The sequence below is a fragment of the Pyxicephalus adspersus genome, chromosome 1 (assembly GCF_032062135.1).
Source record: "Pyxicephalus adspersus chromosome 1, UCB_Pads_2.0, whole genome shotgun sequence".
Classification (NCBI taxonomy): domain Eukaryota; kingdom Metazoa; phylum Chordata; class Amphibia; order Anura; family Pyxicephalidae; genus Pyxicephalus; species Pyxicephalus adspersus.
The window spans coordinates 80,087,704-80,109,380 of NC_092858.1; the positions used below are offsets into that span (position 1 = coordinate 80,087,704).

The 21,677-nt window shown below is 38.1% G+C and overlaps 1 protein-coding gene across 1 annotated transcript in view; it reads left to right on the forward strand.

The window, feature by feature from the left end:
* LOC140326798 (uncharacterized) overlaps window positions 1-21,677 on the forward strand; it is a 222,399-nt gene that overhangs the window by 86,375 nt on the left and 114,347 nt on the right. The window contains 7 exon segments of the mRNA XM_072405754.1: window positions 944-1,029; window positions 3,201-3,363; window positions 13,120-13,253; window positions 17,692-17,862; window positions 18,999-19,127; window positions 20,703-20,863; window positions 21,395-21,521. Coding sequence (XP_072261855.1) covers window positions 944-1,029; window positions 3,201-3,363; window positions 13,120-13,253; window positions 17,692-17,862; window positions 18,999-19,127; window positions 20,703-20,863; window positions 21,395-21,521 — 971 coding nt within the window.

A 21,677-nucleotide genomic window follows, 5' to 3' on the forward strand; every position in this document is an offset into this window, starting at 1 on the left:
GGAGCGGGTAAGTGATTATCCTATTAATAATAATATGTTTCCCGGAAATAAGTATTTAACTTGAGAACATTTGTGTATCAATTGCCAAACATCAAATTTGTATTATGAAGAGAATACATTTTGAGTATATTTCTTACTGAAAATTATCGAATTAGCCTAAATTACTAAATTAGCATTTGTACAGTTTAATCTTCATTTAATTGTATACCACACACATCTTCCTGTTAGGGGTTGAAAATAGACTGTCCAAAACTTAACAAAACCAAAAAAAGTCTGCATATATCAGTTGATTACAGAAACCTATCATAGTTATGGTAGAGGATGCTACCATTCTGGATTCTTGGGTTTGGGACTGGCACAGTAGAGATCAATGGGATTTGGAAAGGATTTCTTGTAGTGCTGGAGCTAGAACGATAGAGGTGAGAAACATTAAAGCCAAGTTCTCGCAAAATATAAGAGATCAACGTTGCCTGCTAGTGGGTGATAACATCGGCTGGCATTGGCTTGTTGTTCCCAGTGCTGCTCAAGTTACAAATGTTAAGCTGCAGTCCAATGTGTGACTTTCAGGAACAAGACTGCACAACAAACACAAGCAGGAAAAAAGGAACAAACAATACACAGTGATGCAGAATAGCAAAGCAGAATGTGAGGCAACAAATTATACTGACCAAATGGGAACCAAAAATATGATTCATAGCCTAAGGTGATAATGCTTCTCCTCTTTAGAAGTACACAAAATAAGCATTGTCACCCTAGGACAGGAAACATGTTACTGGCAGGCTCACCAGTTGAAATTAAAGGAAAAAGTGTAAAAAATGAATGTAGCTACCACATATAAATATTGTTAAACTGCATAATATTTTTGTTTTTGTGTTTAAATGCATTTTAGATACCAGAGGATTTCAATTTCATTACTTTAGAAGTGAGTGAATTAAAAAAAAAGTCATTATAACTTCTTTTGCAGATTTTTTTACATTGGAAAATAACGAATGCATACGTATCTCTGAGTCTCTTCTTGTTTTGTGGGAGGTAAGTGACTGAGTATATTTTCATTAACACATTCTTTTACAATTCACATTGTTAAGCTATGCCAATATTGTGTATGGATTTAAGGTGCTATAACCTTCCAAAAATGGAAATTCTAAAACATCTGATCCGAGAAGTGAAAATGAGGAAATCGTTAATTTTGACAGCTTATTTCAATCAATCTTCCTTGATTTACACATTACAAATTGAATCTCTGATCACAAGACATCATTTCATGTTCGCTTCTCTTGTTAATTGAACCAGCTTGAGCAGATGCAGGTGTTCCTGCTGTTGAATAACAAAAATGAGCTGAATGTGATAATTTGCAAGTCATTGTCTTAAAATAATTAGCTCAGAAATCAAACTGTTGATGATTTTCTTACCTCTGTTCCAATACTTTGTGATATAGGGGAGTTTTTCTTTGTGATTTTCAGTAATATTCATTGAATGAAGGACTACTTAAAGGGCATGCCATAAAATAAATGCAAATACTGCAAGTCTTTATGATGAACTGACAATTTGTGCAAAATGTTTCCACTCTTTTTGTTTCCACTCCACTTTGTTTTCTCATTACTTAAGTACTTTTCCTAAATGATAACAGGTCTTTCAGATACTAAACTGAAGTAGGCCGAATATAAGCCAAACTGTAAATATAAAAGGGTACCTTATTACCAGCGAAAGTGAAAGTTTTGACCTCCACATTTATGAGAGGGGCTTTCTGAAACAGATCAAGCCCCAGTTTTTCTTTTGGAGTATGATATTCACCTACAGTTTTGATGCAAAAAATGAACTACAAAAGATAACTGGGAGCCAGATATATACAGGATTTAACTGGGACACAGAAAATAATAAAAAATGACTTAGCCTTAGCCTTCTCCCACCCTTATAATGCCTGACAAGCATGCTGACCCCAAAAAACAACTGATGTGTAGATTTTGGGTTATTAGGAGTTAAAAGCTCATATCTGAGCGAAACATAATGAGTGACTAAGTAAGAAAGAGGGTCAGCACAACTGTAAGGCCATTAACATTTAAAAAAATGAATGAGGTATGGCAGCACAGGTATCAGTTAAATTATTCACATATATTCTTTTGGGGGGTGGAGGCAATCATTTGGCAAATTGTTTATTGGCTACAAATTTTGAAATCTTGAAATAGTGTAGTAGTCAGTTGTTTTGGTTAATTAGGTCCACATGATTGTTTTATTGACATTACTATTCTTGCGTTATTGTTTTGGACATTATATGATATTGTGTTTACCGCTGAGATAGTACGGCATTTGCTGCAGTAGTATAGTTCCCCCTGTGTTTGGGTTTACTTTAAAGTAAAAACCTGTACACATTATTGTTTTCACATGTTCTGGACAAGCAGTGAAAGCAATTTAAAACAAGCCCTCCTCACCTACCTAGCTTGTCTCTGTTCTTATTTAAAAATAAAAATCATATGGCACCGTTTTTTAAAAAAACGGAATTTGACATTCCGTGATGGGACACAAATACTGCCATAGAAACACATGGACCTTGAAGATTTCCAGGAGGGAGTATTTGAGATTATGTCTTATTCGCTTTTTTATAAATAGAGCCCAACATGTTTCTAAAATGTTAGAAACCTTCTGAACCTGATAGTTGGGAATGAATGACTTCAGAGTACGAATAGCTAGAGAGATAAGAGATGGCTTAATAAAAGTAATTTATTAGTATGTGTCTGGGCACAGGTACACTTCAAGTGATAACATTAAATATAATTGATTTAAAGTAACTGTTGTCCTCACCAGTTAGATATACTATATTGATAGTATACTATAATTATATAGTAATTGGATATGTAATTATGTTTACTGTTTTTTTTAAATTTTATTTTATTTTACAATTTAATGCTGCAGTTTTGTCAAAGTATTACAATTGACCGTCTTTTGTTCTCATGGTTATATATTTGCTGCAAAAAAAACAAAAAAACTGTTAAAATTAAAGAAATATACTGGCCATACATTGGTGGCTGCTTTTCTATTTTATTCAGTCACATATCACCATATCATGAACTCAGTTTACCTGCACTGGTATTTGAACAGAGGGTGGCACTGTGGTCACACACATGAAAAAACCTACAGCTAAAATCAGCCTGCATTTATTTCATTATTTATAGGATTCACTCCATTTCTCTTTGTTTACTTTGCAGCTGGATACATTAGCCAATGTGAGCCCTTCGATTTTGTGTTGTATGGGTATTGTGGCCATGACAAGTGATGATATAGATTGCAAGTTACCTCTCAAAATGTGGATGGCAACTCAGGAGGAAGAACATCAGCCAATATTTCATCAGCTCACCAAGACATTCCTAGGTAATATAGCTGATTTACTATGTCACTCTTCACATTTACTGTTATATAGTGTGCAAAATATGAAGGTTCTCATATGTTAATATTTTAAAAAATTTTCTCCAAATATTAGGTTTATTCAACAAATTACAAATGGATCTGCAAGTCCTTACCAAAATATCCTAAGATAAAAATGGAGTTGATGATCCTTAAAGTGGACCTGTACTTTGCCCATGCAGGGAAAAGCATCACCTTATTTGTAAGGGAAGCCCCATTTTTATCACACCTAATAATCAATCCCTGGCTCTGCTGCCAGGAATGTTACTTTATTTAAAAGCAAAAAAAAAACACTGAATATTCTAGTTACAAATCTGTAGAGAATTGTCCTTTTATAAATTACATATGTATTAAGTCAAATTGACAAAAAAACATATTTTTTATTTTAAAAAAAGTGCAGCTCTTAGGGAAAATTTTTTGTTGAGTTTCCAGATTGTGCAAATAGTCAAGATTCATTTTAATGAGAATTTTCTGGTTTCATTAAATTTTCAAGATGCTGGAAGGCATATTTAAAAGATGACATATTTGGATCATCTGCTGTCAATAGACTGAAGATCCTCCTGTGCCTTTTCCGTATAGCTCACTCCAGATGACTTGAGATATTTATTTTTAAAGTACTTGCTCACAGCTTTCTCTCACAGACAGATTTGTGAATGTAGTAAATGCATTTGAAAAGTTTTCAGTACTTTTGAGTGTTGACTGGCAATGTACAATCTACCAAAAAAAGTACACAGTGTAAATGTACTAAATTTATAATATACAGCACATTAAGCAGGATAGAGATAATTGTAAAGTATATTATGTATAGTATATATTACACATAATATACTAGTATACTATACATATTATAGTGCGGAGTAAATATTGTACAACACAGCAGAAAAGATGAAATACTGTGGAACATATAGCATACTGCACAAGGTGGAATGGTGCAGGGTTTGTGATACACAGCATAAAATACAAAAATGCTGTAGTTCATATTGGTACAAACAGCTGTATGTTAAACACTTACAGACCTGTGTAGAAAATGTGCACCAAAAACTTTATCCTAATTTCTGGAGCATACATTGTATTCTTTGGTCCTCCATCTTTTCCATGCCTATTTTGCTGGTATAAGTATACTCCCTATGTATGTCTCAGTGTTATTATAAATGGTATAAAATAAAATTTGCACATATCACCCATAAAACTACAAAGGAAGCTTTTAAAAGCAGTGTGTCCTAGAACAATATACAATTATGGCATTCAAAATCCATAGGTTGGTTTGAAATAAAACTCAAGGCTGATGGGCAGATATGATGCATAGTTTGCAGTTGACTTGAATGATCTGTTTGGTATCACTTTTCCATTCTTTAATTGGTATTCAGTCTGTTGAAAGTCTCTAAGCACTTTACACATGTCTGACCTTCCAATTCAATTTCTAAGATAGGAAAGTGATTGAAATATTGGTCACATGGTATGCACATGGTACAACATGTGTAGTTTTGAATGATTTGACAACAATCCACTCTCAATCATTTCAGAAGTATTGGTCAATAGGTACCCAAAACTGAATCATTAATGAAACCAATCTTTATCTGACCATTAGGGATAAGCGAGAAGGCCTCTGACAGTCTCTCGAACACTTCCTCGAACTTCCGATGGTTCCGTGAAATTTCAGGGAACCGATTTCGCAAATTCCATCAAAGTCAATAGGCCAACTTTAAACAATAAAAGCAAGGCCCCTATGCATATTAGAACCACCAAACTTGCTAGGCATGTGTAGGAGAACAGTGGCAACAAGGGAAAAATACAAAAGTTCCAAAAGACCTTGTGGTTTTCAAGAAAATGGCAGGCAAAGTGACAGCAGGCAAATATGATTTTTGCGTGATGGCCAGCGTACAGAAGGCAGCATAAACATTAGGACATTGAGAAAGGGTGGCGCTATGTGTGAACTCAACCCACTAGCACCAGTCTCTGCCATCAAAACAGCAGGAGACAGATTGCTAGCTGGCTTCATGACCTGGATGCCATGTGTTAGGAATGCCACCCATAAACTTGTGGACAAGTAGCGCGGTGACATTAGGCAGAAGGATGGAGGACCAGAGATGGAGCGTGGGTCAGCGAGAGCAGTAGCCGTGTGTTGCCTCTGGTCAGCTATCGCCAGGGGGACTGCATTGGTAAGTGTCATGGAGAGCTGGGTGTAGTGCATTGTTAATGCCACCCAGAAGTGTGTAATACAATTTTTGTGAATGAAGTACTGACAGGTGGCAGCAGCAACAGCAGAAGGAGGTGGCAGAGGACCCTGAGACCGCATTGGTAACTGGCATCTAGAGCTGGGTGTAGTGCATAATCAATGCCACCTAGAAGTGTACAATTTAGTTGAATGGAGTACTGACAGGAGGCAACAGCAGCAGGAGGAGGCAGTGGGCCCTGAGATGGAGTGTGGACCCCATTGGTGAATGCCAACCCTCAATCTTACAATACTTAGCTGAGAAATTAGGCAAAGGCAATGGTACCTATCAGTGTGGCAGTACTGGGAGTTTTCATCTGCAGTTTGTTGGCCTCCCAGAAGCACAGAAGCAGCACAGATGTAAAGTATATTGCTAACTGGCACAATGACAAGCATGACATTGGCGATGAATGCCATCCCTGTACTTAGCGGAAAAATTCAACCGAGGCAGGCTCAGCTGACAGGGTGTTGGTGATAGCCAGCCACAGACTCAGCACAGGATCAGTGTGAGTTCAGAGGCATCTTGGTCAGCCAGTGAATCCGTGTGTCAGTTAGTAACCCTGACAGTAACCCACCTTTCATTTATTTTCAAAAAGGTGAGACGATTGACAATTTCCGGCCACAGCCATGATCGGTTGTCTGTGACCACTCTGCCAGCGGCATTGAAGGTTCTTTCAGACAGAAAACTGGATGCCGGGAACGAAAGAAGCCTGATAGCATACTGTGCCAACTGTGGGCAGATTTCAAGCGTGTTGACCCAAAAATGAATGGCGTCACTACTGTCAGGACAGGCATCCTCCTCATAACTGCTGTCGTCAACACCACCACCAGCCAAAATGGAGGCAACGTAATCGTGCACCATGCGCTTCATCTGTGCTTGATGGGTATGCCCCCCAACTTCACTTGTTTGAGGTGGCCACATCAGGTTTCGCCAGACATGCAGAAAATCCCCCCTGCCTTGGCCTAGACTTTTGGATGTGTGCTGCCACTACTGCTGCTGCTGCCACTACAGGAGGATACGTAAAGGCAGTGTCCGCCTTAGCTCCCTGTGTGGAATGTGGTACGCGGAACTCCTCACACAGCATGTGCAGGGTGGAGTTCCATGTGGTCACAGTGTCGCAAATGAGTCTATGCAGCGGCAGCCTCTATTGGCTAAGTGGACAAGAGTTCTCTGGCAGTGTGACTTTTCTCCTCCAAGGACACCAGTTTTAGCACTGCCTGGCAATGCGTGTGCTTGAGGGAGCAGTAGTGGCGTGCCCGCTTAACCACAGTGTCCTCTGCTGCTGGCCTTTCAGAAGGAGTGTCGAAAAGAGAGGGATTGACGGTAGATGGAATGCAGAAGGAGGACAGGGAGGACTGGGGTGTCCCATGCTTTCTCACCACACCCCTCGGCAGACAACCGCTCACTGAGCTATGCAAGCCCACCCAGTGAGCGGTGAAGGACAGGTAGCATCCCACTCTGTGCCTGGTTGTCCAGCTGTCCATGGTGACGAGGATTTGGCTAGACACCGAGAATGCCAATGCCCGGGAGAGGTTACCCATTACATGTCCATTTAAACTGGGTGCAGCTGTGCGGGAGAAGTAATGCCTGCTTGGTATATGCCACTGCTGCTCGGCACAGGCCATCAGGTCACAGAAGGGAACCCAGTCCACAATGCTGTACGGCAGTAGCTGCAAGGCCAATAGCTTGACTAGACATGAATTGAGTCCAATGACTCTTTTGTTGTTTGGGCCCATAGCCTGATGCCTTGTGCAGAACTCCAGTAGAGTGAGCTGAAGGTACCTTGAGCTAGGGGAGCTGAAGGGGTCACTGGAGTACCCATCTTGCGGCGACAAACGTGGTCTGACGCCACGAAACCTGCGGGGCAGAAGCTGATACTTCATTGCTGCTTGAATTCTGGCTGGCACCAACCTCCTGAGACATAGAAGCAATGACAGCTGGAGGTGGAGAAGGAGTCAATGGAGGTGGAAGAAGAGACAATGACTTGGTTGCACCTCCTTCAAGAGGTCCCATTTTGGTTTGTGTTTCCTGCGCATGTGGGAAAGCAGGGATGTTATATCCAAATGTGATCCGGCCTGCGGATCTGCCTGTGGCACAAGATGCAGATTGCCACATACCAGTCATCGTCTTTCAGCCTGAAAAAGGACCACACTATGGAGGTTCGTGCAACCACTCTGCATCTCTTTTTCTTTGCCTCCCTCTGCGTCTGCTGAGTGCCCTGCATCTGCTCCACCATCTCCAGGGTCACATCGTCTCTGACTGTTCCCCTGCTTGTGCCCACTCCTCTGTCTTTTTTTTGGCACTCACATGAGGCAGATTGGCCCCTTCCATCCCCATTTTGTTGCTGCTGCCTTTCCTCTACATGTGTTTCGGAACTGCTGCTAGCCCTTACATGCACCAGTGGTTCCCAGGTGACATCACAGTCATCATCATACTTATTTTCATCCAAGCCAACCTCTGCAAATGCAGCCACTGATCATCCACTCTCTCCCAGCAAGTACTGACCACATTCTCCAAGGGTCTCAAAGTCTGCCTCCTGCTCTGAAATGTGCACTGACAGATCCTCAGGATGTTCGTCAAACAACAAGGGAGAGTCATCGGGAGGTACAGGCACATTAGCCACGTTAACTCCTGTCTTTGCTCCTGTCACGGCTGTGCTGGGTGCTGCTGCTGCTGCTGCTGCTGCTGCCGGAGGAGTAGAGCCTGCTGCATTTGGGCCCCTGAGACCCAGTCCACAATATTCTCCACATGACGTGGCTGTATGATTGTATTCTGCCCTCTCAATATATCTACCAGCGTACTGGTGCTCCGCACACATCTCAGACCATCTCAGACCTGTTTGACAACTTTTGCTGCTGCCCCCAACATTTTGCTGTTGCTGTCCTACAGTGGGGGACTCCCGGGGAGTATGCCCCCTGCCAGATGGGACGCCCAACTCCACGCCTTCCCCTAAGTCTACCACTTATCTTTTACTTATTCAAGGAAAAATTTGGTAAATAGCAAGAGGTATTACTCACTGAAATATCTGTATTTTTTATAGTAGGACAGAAATTTGTCTGTACCAACCGGTCCTCTTTGGTAAATAGCAAGAGGTATCAAAGACTGAAATATCAATATTTTTTTATAGTAGGACATAAATTTTTCTGTACCAAACGGGCTTCTTTGGTAAATAGGAACAGGTAACATCAAAAAATGAAATATCTGTATATATACAGAAGGCTCCTAACCTGTCCCTGTCACAATCCACATCTCTCCCTGTTTCTATCCTTCACACAGAACACATGATGGATTGACTAACCCCTCCATCCTTCCCTGTATATATCTCGTGCTCAGATCTCTCCTGATTAGCTGCTGGACCTTGCTGTGCATCCTGGGAGCAATTGATTCGCTCCCAGCCGCGATTCCCGCCGGAAATAGTCATCGCTTCCGCCTCCTGCTTTTTCCCTCGTTCGGCGAGAACACGAATTCATGGCGAATCACAAAGCCGTTCTCGCTTACGTGTTTGGTAAGCGAGAAAGGCATGATTCTCCGCAAGATTGAAATTACAATCTCACTCACTCATCCCTACTGACCATAGGCTGATCAGAAGTAAAAAAAATCTGCCTTGTGAACATCCAGTCCCAGATTTCACTAGTGCCAGGCCCCATATTTCACTCATTTCAAGGTTCCATACAAGGAACATACACAACAGATAACGTTGTAATGTTTATTACAAGATAATAAAAAGTTCTATGAAGTTTGTGCAGAGATACCTCATTAGCATTCTGAGGTGATGAGGCATGATAATGACAAACTTATAGCTCCACAAGTTCTCATTTGAATAAAGATAAGGCATAAAACCCAGTTCTATTTTACATAAGAGGCTTTAAATGTTCAAAGGTTTCTTTCTCATAGATTTGCAGCATCTCCATAAGTTTAAACACATCATAATCTGATACTAAGTGGTAAAAATCATTCACTTCTCAAGTGCTTCTTATACAAAAACTCACAAAATTAAGGCTAATCAATAGGTGCTGCCCTGGCTAATCTTTCTTAGAACTGGGAAAAAACAAGCATTTTTTGTCACCCATATATATTTTAGAGCAAGCTATACCTATGTGATCAAAGGTTTATAAGCATAAAAGTATCATGAAGCAGAAAATCACCCCAAAATAATTATTAGTAATATTATTCTTTATTTTTTGTATTACAAACTATGGATATGATTAACCATGGAAAGTTTCTTCATTGCATTATCAAATTATTGTAATAGCAGCTGCATAATTCTAACCCTGTGTGCAACGTCATTTACAAAATCATGGTGGTTCTGAAGAAAAATTCAGTGTTCTAATGAGATCATTATGTTGAGATGCTCATAGTGCCTCATACAGTGAGATTTCAAAGCAATCAACGATGGTGAAAAGTAACTTTGTTACCTGTTGCAGAAAGTTAGAATAGAATTGTAGATGCTGTCATATGTTACTTTATCAATATAGTGAACTGCTATATATCCACTCACTTCTTTCTTGTCTTTAATGGATTCTTAGTATGAACCAACAAGAAACATAACTGGCCACTACCCAGCATGAACAACTCAAGAACTCTAGGCCTGTATGCAAAAACATGGGAATATATTGTCAGTGAAATTACTTATCCATATAAACAGTAATATATCAGCAGTATTAATAAATCCCAGTGATTACATGGAATGGCTACAATATAATACTTGGCAAACAGTATTTCCTACCTCTACTTCTAGTGCTTCATTTATCATAAGGTAATCATACGGCTTTCACCAGCTGTCTAAATACAGTCCTTACTTTTTGATAAAAACTGTCATTAAAAGTATGATATACTCATGCCATTCTTTTGCTATGGTCAAATCATCTTAGGGATCAGGGTCAGGCTTAGATGTAGGCACAACATGTTTCTGCCTTGGTCACTGTATTAGAAAGGGGTGCTAAAAGGGCAAGGGATGTAACCTATGCTCCTGAAGTAGTTTACAGCCCATTGGGGTAATGGTGGAAAACTTTGGTGTTTCATCTTGGATGCTAAAGTGCCTTGTCCCAGTATTGCCAGGTGGACCTCAATGGTGAGCCAGAAGATCCGCAGATAGTCATAAAGTCCTCAGCTATGCAATATGAACCTAACTGGACAAATCAAGACAGGTAATCTGTAAATTTGCCTGGTGGAGACACAGCCTTACCTAATTTATTAAGCTCAGTTAAAAATGTAATAAACAGACCAGCTTTAGTAAAGCCATCTCAATGTGCAAATGAAGTTTTCAGCTTTGTAAAAATAAAACTGTGAAACTCTACCTTAATACAACAGCCTAAACAAGTTTATGCTTATTGCTTCATGAATGACAGTTGTGTACTAATTGCTACATGCAGCAGTTACACCAATCTCCATATTTTCAGGAATTGTCTAAACTCCAAATATAAATTTATTTTACGTCTGTATACACACCATCGATTGCCAGCCGCTTAATGCGGTAGTGTATTTGCTCAGAGTTTTCCTCGGCTCCGTAACTAAAACATGATTTCCGTTTATTGAATGAAATTGGTATGAATGCCAGCTGAAGCCTCTTTCCAGCTGCAATACATGGGTGAACTGGAACTCTGATAAAGGAGTTATATGCTGCAATGACAGGAATTGATTTCCAATTTTCAGTAGAATTACACTATCATTGCTCATGACTCAGGCAATTTAGTTTATATTACAGTACTTGTTGTGTGCTGTACATCACACTGACAGCCTGATCTTCACCCAGTGCAAGGCTTTTGATGAGATAGTGTGAATTTGATTTATAGCAAATATGATTTTCATTTTTGAATTCGGTAGTTAATTAAAGTTTGTGTACTTCTTACTGGTGAGAAGGAAAAGGTAAATGTAGTTTGTCCAAATATAACTTCTCACTCAGTGAGAATCATAAAAAAAGCAGTTTGGGTGCCATATTAAAGTATTCTCAATAAAGCCATCACTTTGGAGAAATATAGTATGATGTAGTCACACCTCAAAGTGTCGGTTCTAGTTTTACTGATGAAGACACACAGATAAGAAGTTTAATACTGAAGTTCTTGGAAAATGGATAGCATGAATAAATCAATCAATCAATATCAATATTCATTAACATTTTGTAAAAGCAACTGCAAGAACTGTTTGAATCTGAAAATGGAACTTAAGCCCAGAATGGCAGGATAAGGGTCGGTAATATTCGTCACTGACTCCTTGTTTACTTAGCAGAGTACTGTCAGTCAAACATGTGTATATACAGGAAGAATGAAGATAAAGGTGACCTCCACAGCGTACTGCTTATCCATCCAGTTACAGGCTGGGTTGACTCCAGGGCACAGTTCTACACCTTAACTGCTGCTGTAGAGAACCCAACCTGGCTGCGTAACGTCTTTATTACAATGCTGAGCAAAATAATCAAAATGAACATTTCTAAAAACAGTCCATTTATACAATATGCACAATATATCAAGTCTGTATTAAAGTACATGTCTAGAATTCAGCTTTATGATTAAATGTAATATCTTTAATTAATGTAATTAGTCTAAGTTTTAAAAGGCATTGTATATAATTCAGGAGGAGGTCTAGCAGGGAGATTTCCATTCTGTGGTTTCCAACAATCATGCCTACTATTCCTCTCAGTTGCAACTGTGGATTCTTACTTTTCCTGCTTTAATCTCCATAGTGGAAATGCATGAAAACTTAAGCTGGATGGCCGAGTTATTGAACTTGTCTATTCCTTTAGGTTGTCAGTTACCTGTAGGATGATGTTTTTATTGTATGCATAGAGGGTGAGATTAATGAAGTGATTATATTACTTACATTTAGTAAGTATGTGATTGTACACTTCCTTTGCTAATAAGTAACATAAACAGAAGGCCTATTTATAAAGGGCAAACAGACTGTTCGGCAGAAAACTTCTGGGTATAAAACAAAAAAAAAAAAACCCTGCCATCAGCTAAAAACATTGCCACTTTTTACCCTGATTGTTTAAAAATCAACATCATATTTGCATTTATACTGTATATCCTGTTCAGTATATTGAATTATATATTATAAGTGGTGATCAGCCTAATCTCTGCTTTGTAGATTGCCAGTAAGGGCTTTTCACTTTGAAATTGGAGTGTGCAAAAGCCAACAATGGGGATAAGCTGTGATATATAATATATGCTGTTAGCAACGTTTGCAGCTATTTAACACACAGAAAATAAAGAACAGTTGCTCAATTCAAGTGAATAGAGCTTCTGATGATCAGCAAATATGGAGGTATTACATTAGTTGAGCACCTCCTACCACTAGATTCAAAGATTGAAAGATCTGGCTATCACAGTATTTATATTTGTTAGACTTGAATTTAACAAATGGGTATCTACTGATTTTTAGCCCCTTCATTTTCATTGCATTGATGTACGGTAAGTGAACCAAACGTAACGCGTATCTTATTTATACCTAATAAAAAACTTTGGCTGAGTGTTTGATTTTTATGCTGTGTTTTTGTGCTTTTATTTTATTTTAGAGCCTTGCTTGCAGTTTCTTAGAAATAAACAAATTCTTCATCCACAAGAACAAAGAAATGAACAAAAGAAAGCACAGAGAGATCTCTTCCTTTGTGAAGCAAGTGTGGTGCAGACATTCTGTAAGATCGCCAAGGTATGTAATATCTCTGTCTGTCTCAGTTTGTTTAGTGTGATCAAAGGCATATAAATTGTGTTTATCATTGGACTTATTTTATAAGGAAAAGAGTGATGTGCAAAGTATGGCATCCTATACAAACCAGTGAGCCATCTTTTTATGCTGCTATAAATTGACATGAATTGAATTTAAATTTAACTTGCTATAGATTACTGGACTAAAAACATTTCTTGTGGTCCTATATAAAATTGGTATTTAATGGTATAATGGTGTTGTAAATTCCTCTTTACACCCAGTAACATTTGTTTATTGCTATTGTGAAAAATGTACCTATGGAGGTACAAAAAATAATTGAAATTTAGAATTACATTTACTTAATGTAGCCAAATCAAGATTATATAAACTCTGGTTACTAAGCTGTGTGTCTTGTGCCATCCTTTTTGATTTTTTAAACCTTTATACATTTCCACAGCAATGCCTCAGGACACCATCCTAAACCTTTGACCTGAACTTGACTTTTTTCTTAGTGATTTGCAATCTTGCTCAGTTGTCCGCAGTCAGACTATTTTAGGATTTTCAACCTGCACCCAAGGCCAGTCCTTTAGGACATAGTACATACTCAGACCTGATCAGCACAGGCAACGTGGCTGCAAATGACTCAAACAGTAAGAATGAAAACTGTTTATTATACCAATATAGGGAAGACATTAGGGTTTCAACAGACCCCTGTTGTCGTTATAAGGAAAACTTGTCACTGCTCAATACTATCACAATGAGGCTTTATATTTTTATGATAAAGTGAATAAAAAAATTAAATATGAAGTAAAAAAAGAGAAAGTGAATAAAATTAGCAAAAACATAAAAGAAAATGTTTGTGGCATTTTACACATACTTAAAATTACACCTTTGACAATCATCTATGTAAAGTTGGAAGTGTATGTCAGTTATGTAACGCATCTCCATGGGCTTTGGACTTTGGAATATTTTAAGGGCCCCTATTTATGGGTAACTAACGAGCTAATGAGCTGTAAAGTGTGAGTGTTCACAATTTTTGAGCTTGACATGTTTGCTATGTATTTACTCAATACAATATCATCTCTTATATGGGATTTTATTGTGTTTATGTGAAGGATAGTTTATTCAAATTATTTTTTTTTCTCAAAATATAGGTTTTATTTGCAGTTACAGAAACATTGGGCAATGTAAACAATTCACAGCTGACAAATATTTAGTCTATATATTTAGTCTATCCCCAGAAAAACAAAAACTTCATGACGGCCCGTAACTCCAACGACGTGAAACTTGCTTGTGCCTCTGCCATCACAGCTTCTCACTAAAAGAAAAAAACAAGTTTTAAGAATCACAAAGACCTGATATTGGCACAGTTACATACTAGGATATTAGGCTGTCATATGCCCCCACACTTATTTTTCTATTTCATCTGGAAGGAGGCAAAGCCAGCAACTTCTCAGCACCACCTCATATGTTGGATTTTGGGGGTTTAAAGTAAATCTTTATGCCTTCATCTTCAACGTATAGGTACAAAATGAAAACATGCTTGAAAAGTTGATACCAAGAATGTTTAGTATTAAAAATATATCAACAATATTCTGCCAGCATGGAGGTCCACAAGTTGAAGAAAAAATGTTAGATTTGTCACTGCATTTATGAAATATGTTTCAATATATTGGCAGAATTGGACTTGGTTGTCAGTACTGGAGCCAATATAAGTATTCTTTGCAGAAGCACTGTGAACATGAAAAGAGGGTAAATGTTTTTGTAGCATCAGTGTACTGTGCACAAGGTATTACAAGAAAAATCCTAAGGCAGTAATATTATTACAGAGTGTATTCCATATTAGCATGCTGTCTTTGTTCTTCCCAGCACAGATGGCTCATTTAGCTGCCAATTAAAGTATTGCCATTAAATGTGAGAAAAATGATTCTACAAATGACAGAAGAATTTCTACAACTTCCTAAACTCAAAATCAAAAGATGTACACCCACGCTTTAGTAATATTGTCAACATTTTTCATTATAAAAGCTCAGATCCTTCTGGATAGTGTGGATAATCAATATATTTTGTGAATTTAACAAAGTGGATTTGCAATGCATTGTTTTCTCAGAATACATTATGAAGAGGAACAAATGGAAGGTTTTCAATCACTATTTGAGTTGCTAAGAGCAGTTCAAAGGATTGATTAAAGCTATCTTGAATATTGAATTCCTGCTCTTGCCTTGATCACTTTAAACAGGAAGCAAAACCAACTCTGTAGGGAAGGCAATGTACCATGACTATGGATCAGGTTTTAGAGCAAGGATCAGTCCAAACATTTCTGATTTGATTTATGTCTTGGTACTGCACTACTGAATATGCTCAATAGAATCTTCAAATCTGTTGTCACATATGGATATACAAACATAATACTTAGCTTTGAGTCTACAATTCTGCAATTGTGATCAAGCAGCATATTTTTATAAGAATTTTACTTACTGTACTGCATAAACACTAAACCAGCATTATTATAAAGCTGAGCAAAAATAGAAAAACATTTTATTTTAATTCCGGCATGGTATAACCAATAATTTGGGTTGCCATTTGTCCATAACTCTGTGTAGATTTCCAAAAAATAGATTTGAATTGTCAACTGGGGTAGCATGTTTACTGAAATATAGGCTCTGAATCAAATGATTTGTGTGTATGTGTATTATTCCTGCATTCAGTAATACATAGCAAGTCAGAAATATCTTTTGTTTTTGTGCTGCTCAGAGGCTCTTAAAAGTATAAATTCATACCTCCCAGGCCAAATCAAGTGACTTTGGGTATATGTACTTCAAACAGAGTAGTAGTAGAAACTTTCCACTTTGAAAAGTGAATGTACACACTTTAAATAGTTGTCACCCAGAGTGAATGAGCATCTCAGTTGAAAATCTAGAAATCTAAAAATGAGTACCCAAACCTTTGCATGGTAAATAAAGATTGTGCATAAATTTCTGTTTGAATAAAGCCATCTTATTTATGAAGCACAGTAAACAGTCTCTACTCTTATAGTAAATCTGTCAGCCTTCAGAAAGGAGAGCTCTGTTTGAAGGAATCTTGACGGTGATTAACCAGGAGATCACACACATATGTAGAGGTTAATGGGTAAATGTCCCTTTTAGTTTATTTGCAGACAAGATACGGGTAAATGTCCAAATGACCTTGTGGATAAACAGTAGAAGAAAATGTCCAATGACTGAGCAAATACCAATGCTGGTAAATGTCCAATGACTTTGCTGATAACAGTGGTGAAAATAGATTGCAGACAAACCTTGGAAGTAATACACGGATGATCAGATGGAGAGCGGAGGATGCATGAGTAGCGAGGAGCAGGAACCAAGAATCAGGAGCAGGAATCAGGAGCAGGAACCAGGAGCGGGAACCAAGAACCAGGAGCAGGACTCTGGAGCAGAAACCAGGAATCAGGAAACAGCAACCAGGAAACAAGAAATTGTCACGATCAATCTGCACTGGAAGGAAATCATGGAGCCTTCATATAGTGCCGTCCTAGTCTCTGATTGGAGCTTGCTCTGGGCATGTGCAGAGTAAGGTTACGTACTGAGCATGTGTGAAGTGCGGTGCAAACTGAGCATGTGCAATAAGGTTCATTTAGACATAGGTTTGTGACAAAATCAACCTCATTGAATAAAAGACAACAACAACACTTCAGGTCTCAGTATTTTGTTTGCTTGTGATAATTGATGATATTCCTGAGTTGCTTATGAGTAGTTTACTGTCTGTTCCTAAATAAAGAGATTTTACTTGGTATTTTAAAGATGTGACAGTAGGGTATGCATGTTGGACAAAAAACATCAAAACTTCCATTACACCCTCTCCTTCTTTCTCTCCTTCTCAGCTATAATATTGTTTCTGAAATCATATTGATTATGGTATCAATGGATTTTATTATTATGACAAGTGTAGACAAGTTTTTTTCTCGCATTGTTGGCTGTCAGTAAAAACAATACACCTTGGAATGGAAATCCTGATACAGAACCTCTGCTTTTTATTTATCTTCATTCAATTTTTCAAGAGATGTATCAGTCCTTTGAAATATTGAATCCTTTGCTGTGCATGCACACAGTCAGAAATTGTATTTTGGCCCTGAAATGATCTACTCCCATTCTTGTCTCTGTGAACAATTCTGATACCCTTAATAAAAGTATGTTTTTCAAAGGATGGCAAACAGATATGTTCATTGGCTATAGCAATATTACAGGTATGTATGGCATAGTTATTACTGCCATGTCCAGAAAAGCAGAACGTGTTTGATTACAAATATACATATATTTCCAAGCTTCATTTAGTAAAAAACATGAAGGGATTGTGTATTCACTTTGTATATAACTGCTGTATCTTTCATGTCCTTGGTGGAAACCTGACTACCCCTGTAACCTATTCTTATTTTCATTCAAAGGCTTTGATGATCCATGTCCCTGACATGCAGGGTGAGGATATAAAGAAGTGCTTCATATTTTCCTGCATATGGTCCTTTGGAGGATGGTTGAACTCTAGTGAAAGAACTATGTTTAGCACCTGGTGGAGACACACATACAAAAACCACACCACCTTCCCAACAGAAGGAGAGGTAAACCTGTATTGTGTAATACAATGTGGAATGTTTACTGTACAAAATGACTATGACTTCTCTGATATTTATCACTTGTGATTAAAAATAAAGACAAATTGTGGAAATGTTCTTGATTAGATCAGATGGCTTGCTAAGTGGATTATATATTCTAAGGCCCAGTATACATGAGCAGACTCTCACTCTCAACCCACTGATCTGATCAATATTACAATCTGTAACACCCATGTATGAGATTCTTATTTTCCCCAGAGAGAAACTATTGACGGTTTATTAGATTTACCTGTTCATACACAATATGACTTTTGGTTAGGGTCGTTTGTCGTCCAGCGTCCGTGGATCCACAAGGACGGTCGTTCGGACGATGGGCGCTGTACACACGGCAGATTCTTGTCCGATATCGCCCCTGAGCCAATTATCAGGGGAGAACCATTGGACGTGTGTACGTAGTTTTAGGTTTACTTGAGATCTGATTGTTTAATGAGCAGATTAGAAGAAAAAAAACTGAACTTATGTACTAGACTAGTAAATAATTTTCCAAGGCTTTATCACAGCAAAGGTAGCATGTTTCAGGACCTTGTTCTACCACATCCTGTATTTTCTTTACACTTTCATTTATATATCATTATGCTGTACCTTTTATTTTAGATCATAAAATTAAAATGTATGCAGTATATATGTGCATGCTATAGCAATAATTTATATGATATGGTCCTCAATGCTTAAACTGGCCACAGACATTTGGCTTCCAGCACACTATATTTTCTTAAATGTAAACACATATTCGCATCATGGTGGTCTGTTGTGGCAGTAAATATCCACAATGGTGGTGTATATAGGCCTGAGCTGAATTACATTGGTTTTTAAGGCACTTATGAGCACCTCATGTCAGCACAGAGACTTGCGTTGTCACTGCAAGTGTTAACAGCCAACAGCTGTCTTCTCTGGTAGACAAGCATCATCTTCTAGGAAAGACAATGTAGCTTGGCACTGGGTATCTTTTGGCAAGGAGTGATCATGCTGGAATGATGTGCCTGCAAATACGTGTCAGGACCTGTCATCACTACTCACAAGCATAAATATTTAATTCCAATCGAACGTTTGTTGCTGACAATCAGTATTCATTTTTGCTGCAGGTCTGGGACTATCACATTGACACTGATACGCGACATTTTGTCAGATGGCATGACACTCTTTCCTCCTACTCTGTTAGTCATGGACAAAACATGGCCTCCGAGGCGTTTGTTCACACACTACACAGCGAGGTAATATTTTATCTGTGCCACACATATTTTATTTATTTGCAACTGCAGTCAGAAAATACTGATTTATTTTTTTTGCTCTTGAATTTGAATTGTTGTTTTCAAAAAGATGAGGAAATAAAAAAAGGGTCAAAAGCAAGAACTAACTAAAAACTAACAGTTAGCTACATACTGCTATATCAATATATGATTATTTAAAACACATTCTTAAATATTTGCAATGCTGGGGCTCAAGCATCACGCTGCAGACTTTATAACTGATGCTACAAAAGGAATTTCATCTAATTTCATTATGTGAAAATAATGCTTAATACATCAAAGAAAGACAAGTTTTATGTTTTTAACTACTCATTCACATGACTTTTCCAGTGGGGAAGCTGCATATCTATGGGCCCCAGTTCAATAATATAACAAGACCTCCCTCCCTACAAAAACACACTTAAGTGTCCCCAAAGTCTTGGCTCTAATGCCTCTTTGATACTGCACTGCAAATCCTGTGGGTTATCCTGAATGTGTGTTGCAGGCTCTATTAAAGCATAGGGAGTACGGAGAGTACAAGCTCCCCACAAGAATGAATAGAGATGGCAGCATGCATGTGTAGGACCCAGTGAAGGGTTGCAGCATCAGGACCACACAACCAAGATCTCAGGGAATAGGTGCCTATACAATTTAAAGAAGGCGCATCAATGTAACTGCATTTAAAGTGTATGTCAAGCAGAAACATTTTTTTTTTTACATTTTTGATAGAATGAAAAATAATTAGAATGTCAATGCTGTCTTTACTGCTGTTTGGGGTTACATTGGATTGCCTACAACTTGCCCCTCCTCTACCCAGGGACAACATTTTCATCAGAAAGGATGTAATTGCTGATATCTGCATATTAGATATTAGTCTGTCTGACCATATCTAACTCTATCCAAAACTAAGAAATATGAAAAAAGTATTAACTGGATATACAAAATATGCTTTACTTCTTTGTTACTTTTGCTCTTAAAGTGTACATCATGTACTCCACCCATCCCCAATTTTCCCTGTTCATTTTTCATGCCTACCCTTGCGGATGGGATGATCCAAAATAAATTGGTATAGGTACAGATAAGTGAAGATTTGGTCCCTATGCATTCCTCTACCGTGGGGTGACATCTCACAGTAGGAAGATTTTTTTGCCACTTGTCATTTGTGCATGAAAATGTGCTAATAATACTTACATTTTTCCCCATACTTCATTAATTGGCTGGTCATCTTCTGAAGCCCTAAATGCTTTTATAGGACTAAGTATCTTCCCTCCACCCTATGTTAAAGTGCCCGAGACTGACAGTGGGCATGTTTATATAGAAATAGTTTATTGGAAAATCTTAAAAAAAAAAATAGTGTATTGAGTTGCATCATGCATTTTTGAGCACTGAACTCAATGTGCTCTACCTTGAAAGGCAGTTTCAAAACTACAGCAGTTAAAGTTTCAGGTAAAGAAAACGTTATGGTATTTTACTTTACATTTATTTAAGGTTTCCAATTAATTAGTCAAATGTTGTACCAAACAAAAGTAGCAAAATATAATTTAATTGCCTTTTTTCCAGCAACTGCTCTACCTTTCAAGTCTGTTGACTACCTCAGGCTATCCTGTTCTCTTGGCTGGAGATACCGGGTGTGGAAAATCTGTTCTTAGCCACGAGCTACTTAATGCTCTGTGCTTGGGTGATGTAGCAGAGATGTCTGAACTGAGAATTCCCATCAACAGGTAGATATTGTACACGTATACAGTCTGAGCTGCCTTACATAAATCTAAACACTTTAGTTTGCCAAATTTTCTCAGTATGCTTCTCCATATATATATATATATATATATATATATATATATATATATAAGCTAAGTGAGCCACATTCTAAAATTCAATGCTTTGAACTGGATAATTATTAACATTGCAACTGATTTATTAAGTAAACCATATGTTGTTGATAACACAGAAAGAACAGTTAAGACTGTTTCTACCTTGATGCAATGTCAGGCTCTTGTGTCAGGCAACACCCTTCTAGGGTGGAAAAAGTTCGGGTTTTCACCTTGTCTCCTAGTCTCCAGTTCCATTTTGCTCATGTACCCAAAGATGTGATGATACATGCTGTGCTGTTCATCTTACCTAGTTTAGCTGCATTTGCTTTAAAATCCGAAACACACTATATTTGTGAATGTTGATTGTTGGGAAAAAAAATCTTGTTTATAAAACCCTGCAATTGCAGACACTGCACATAATAACAATTACATATTTGTCAGTTCAACAGATCCTCGGAGACTATGGGGATGCTTAAAAGACCGACTGGAGTGGCGACATGGCACATTGCATACACCAGCAGGAAACAAGAAATTGTTATGTTTGCTTGATGACCTCAACCTTGCTAAGGTGATTACTGTATACACGGGAGACTAGACTAAGAAGCCTATTATTGCAAATTAGTTTGGAAGACCTGTCTTGCTGCTGCAAATCAAAAGTACATTTTATAAATGAGGTTCTTGCAAGGTTAAGCATTGTACACAGCAGACGCATTGATGGCGATTT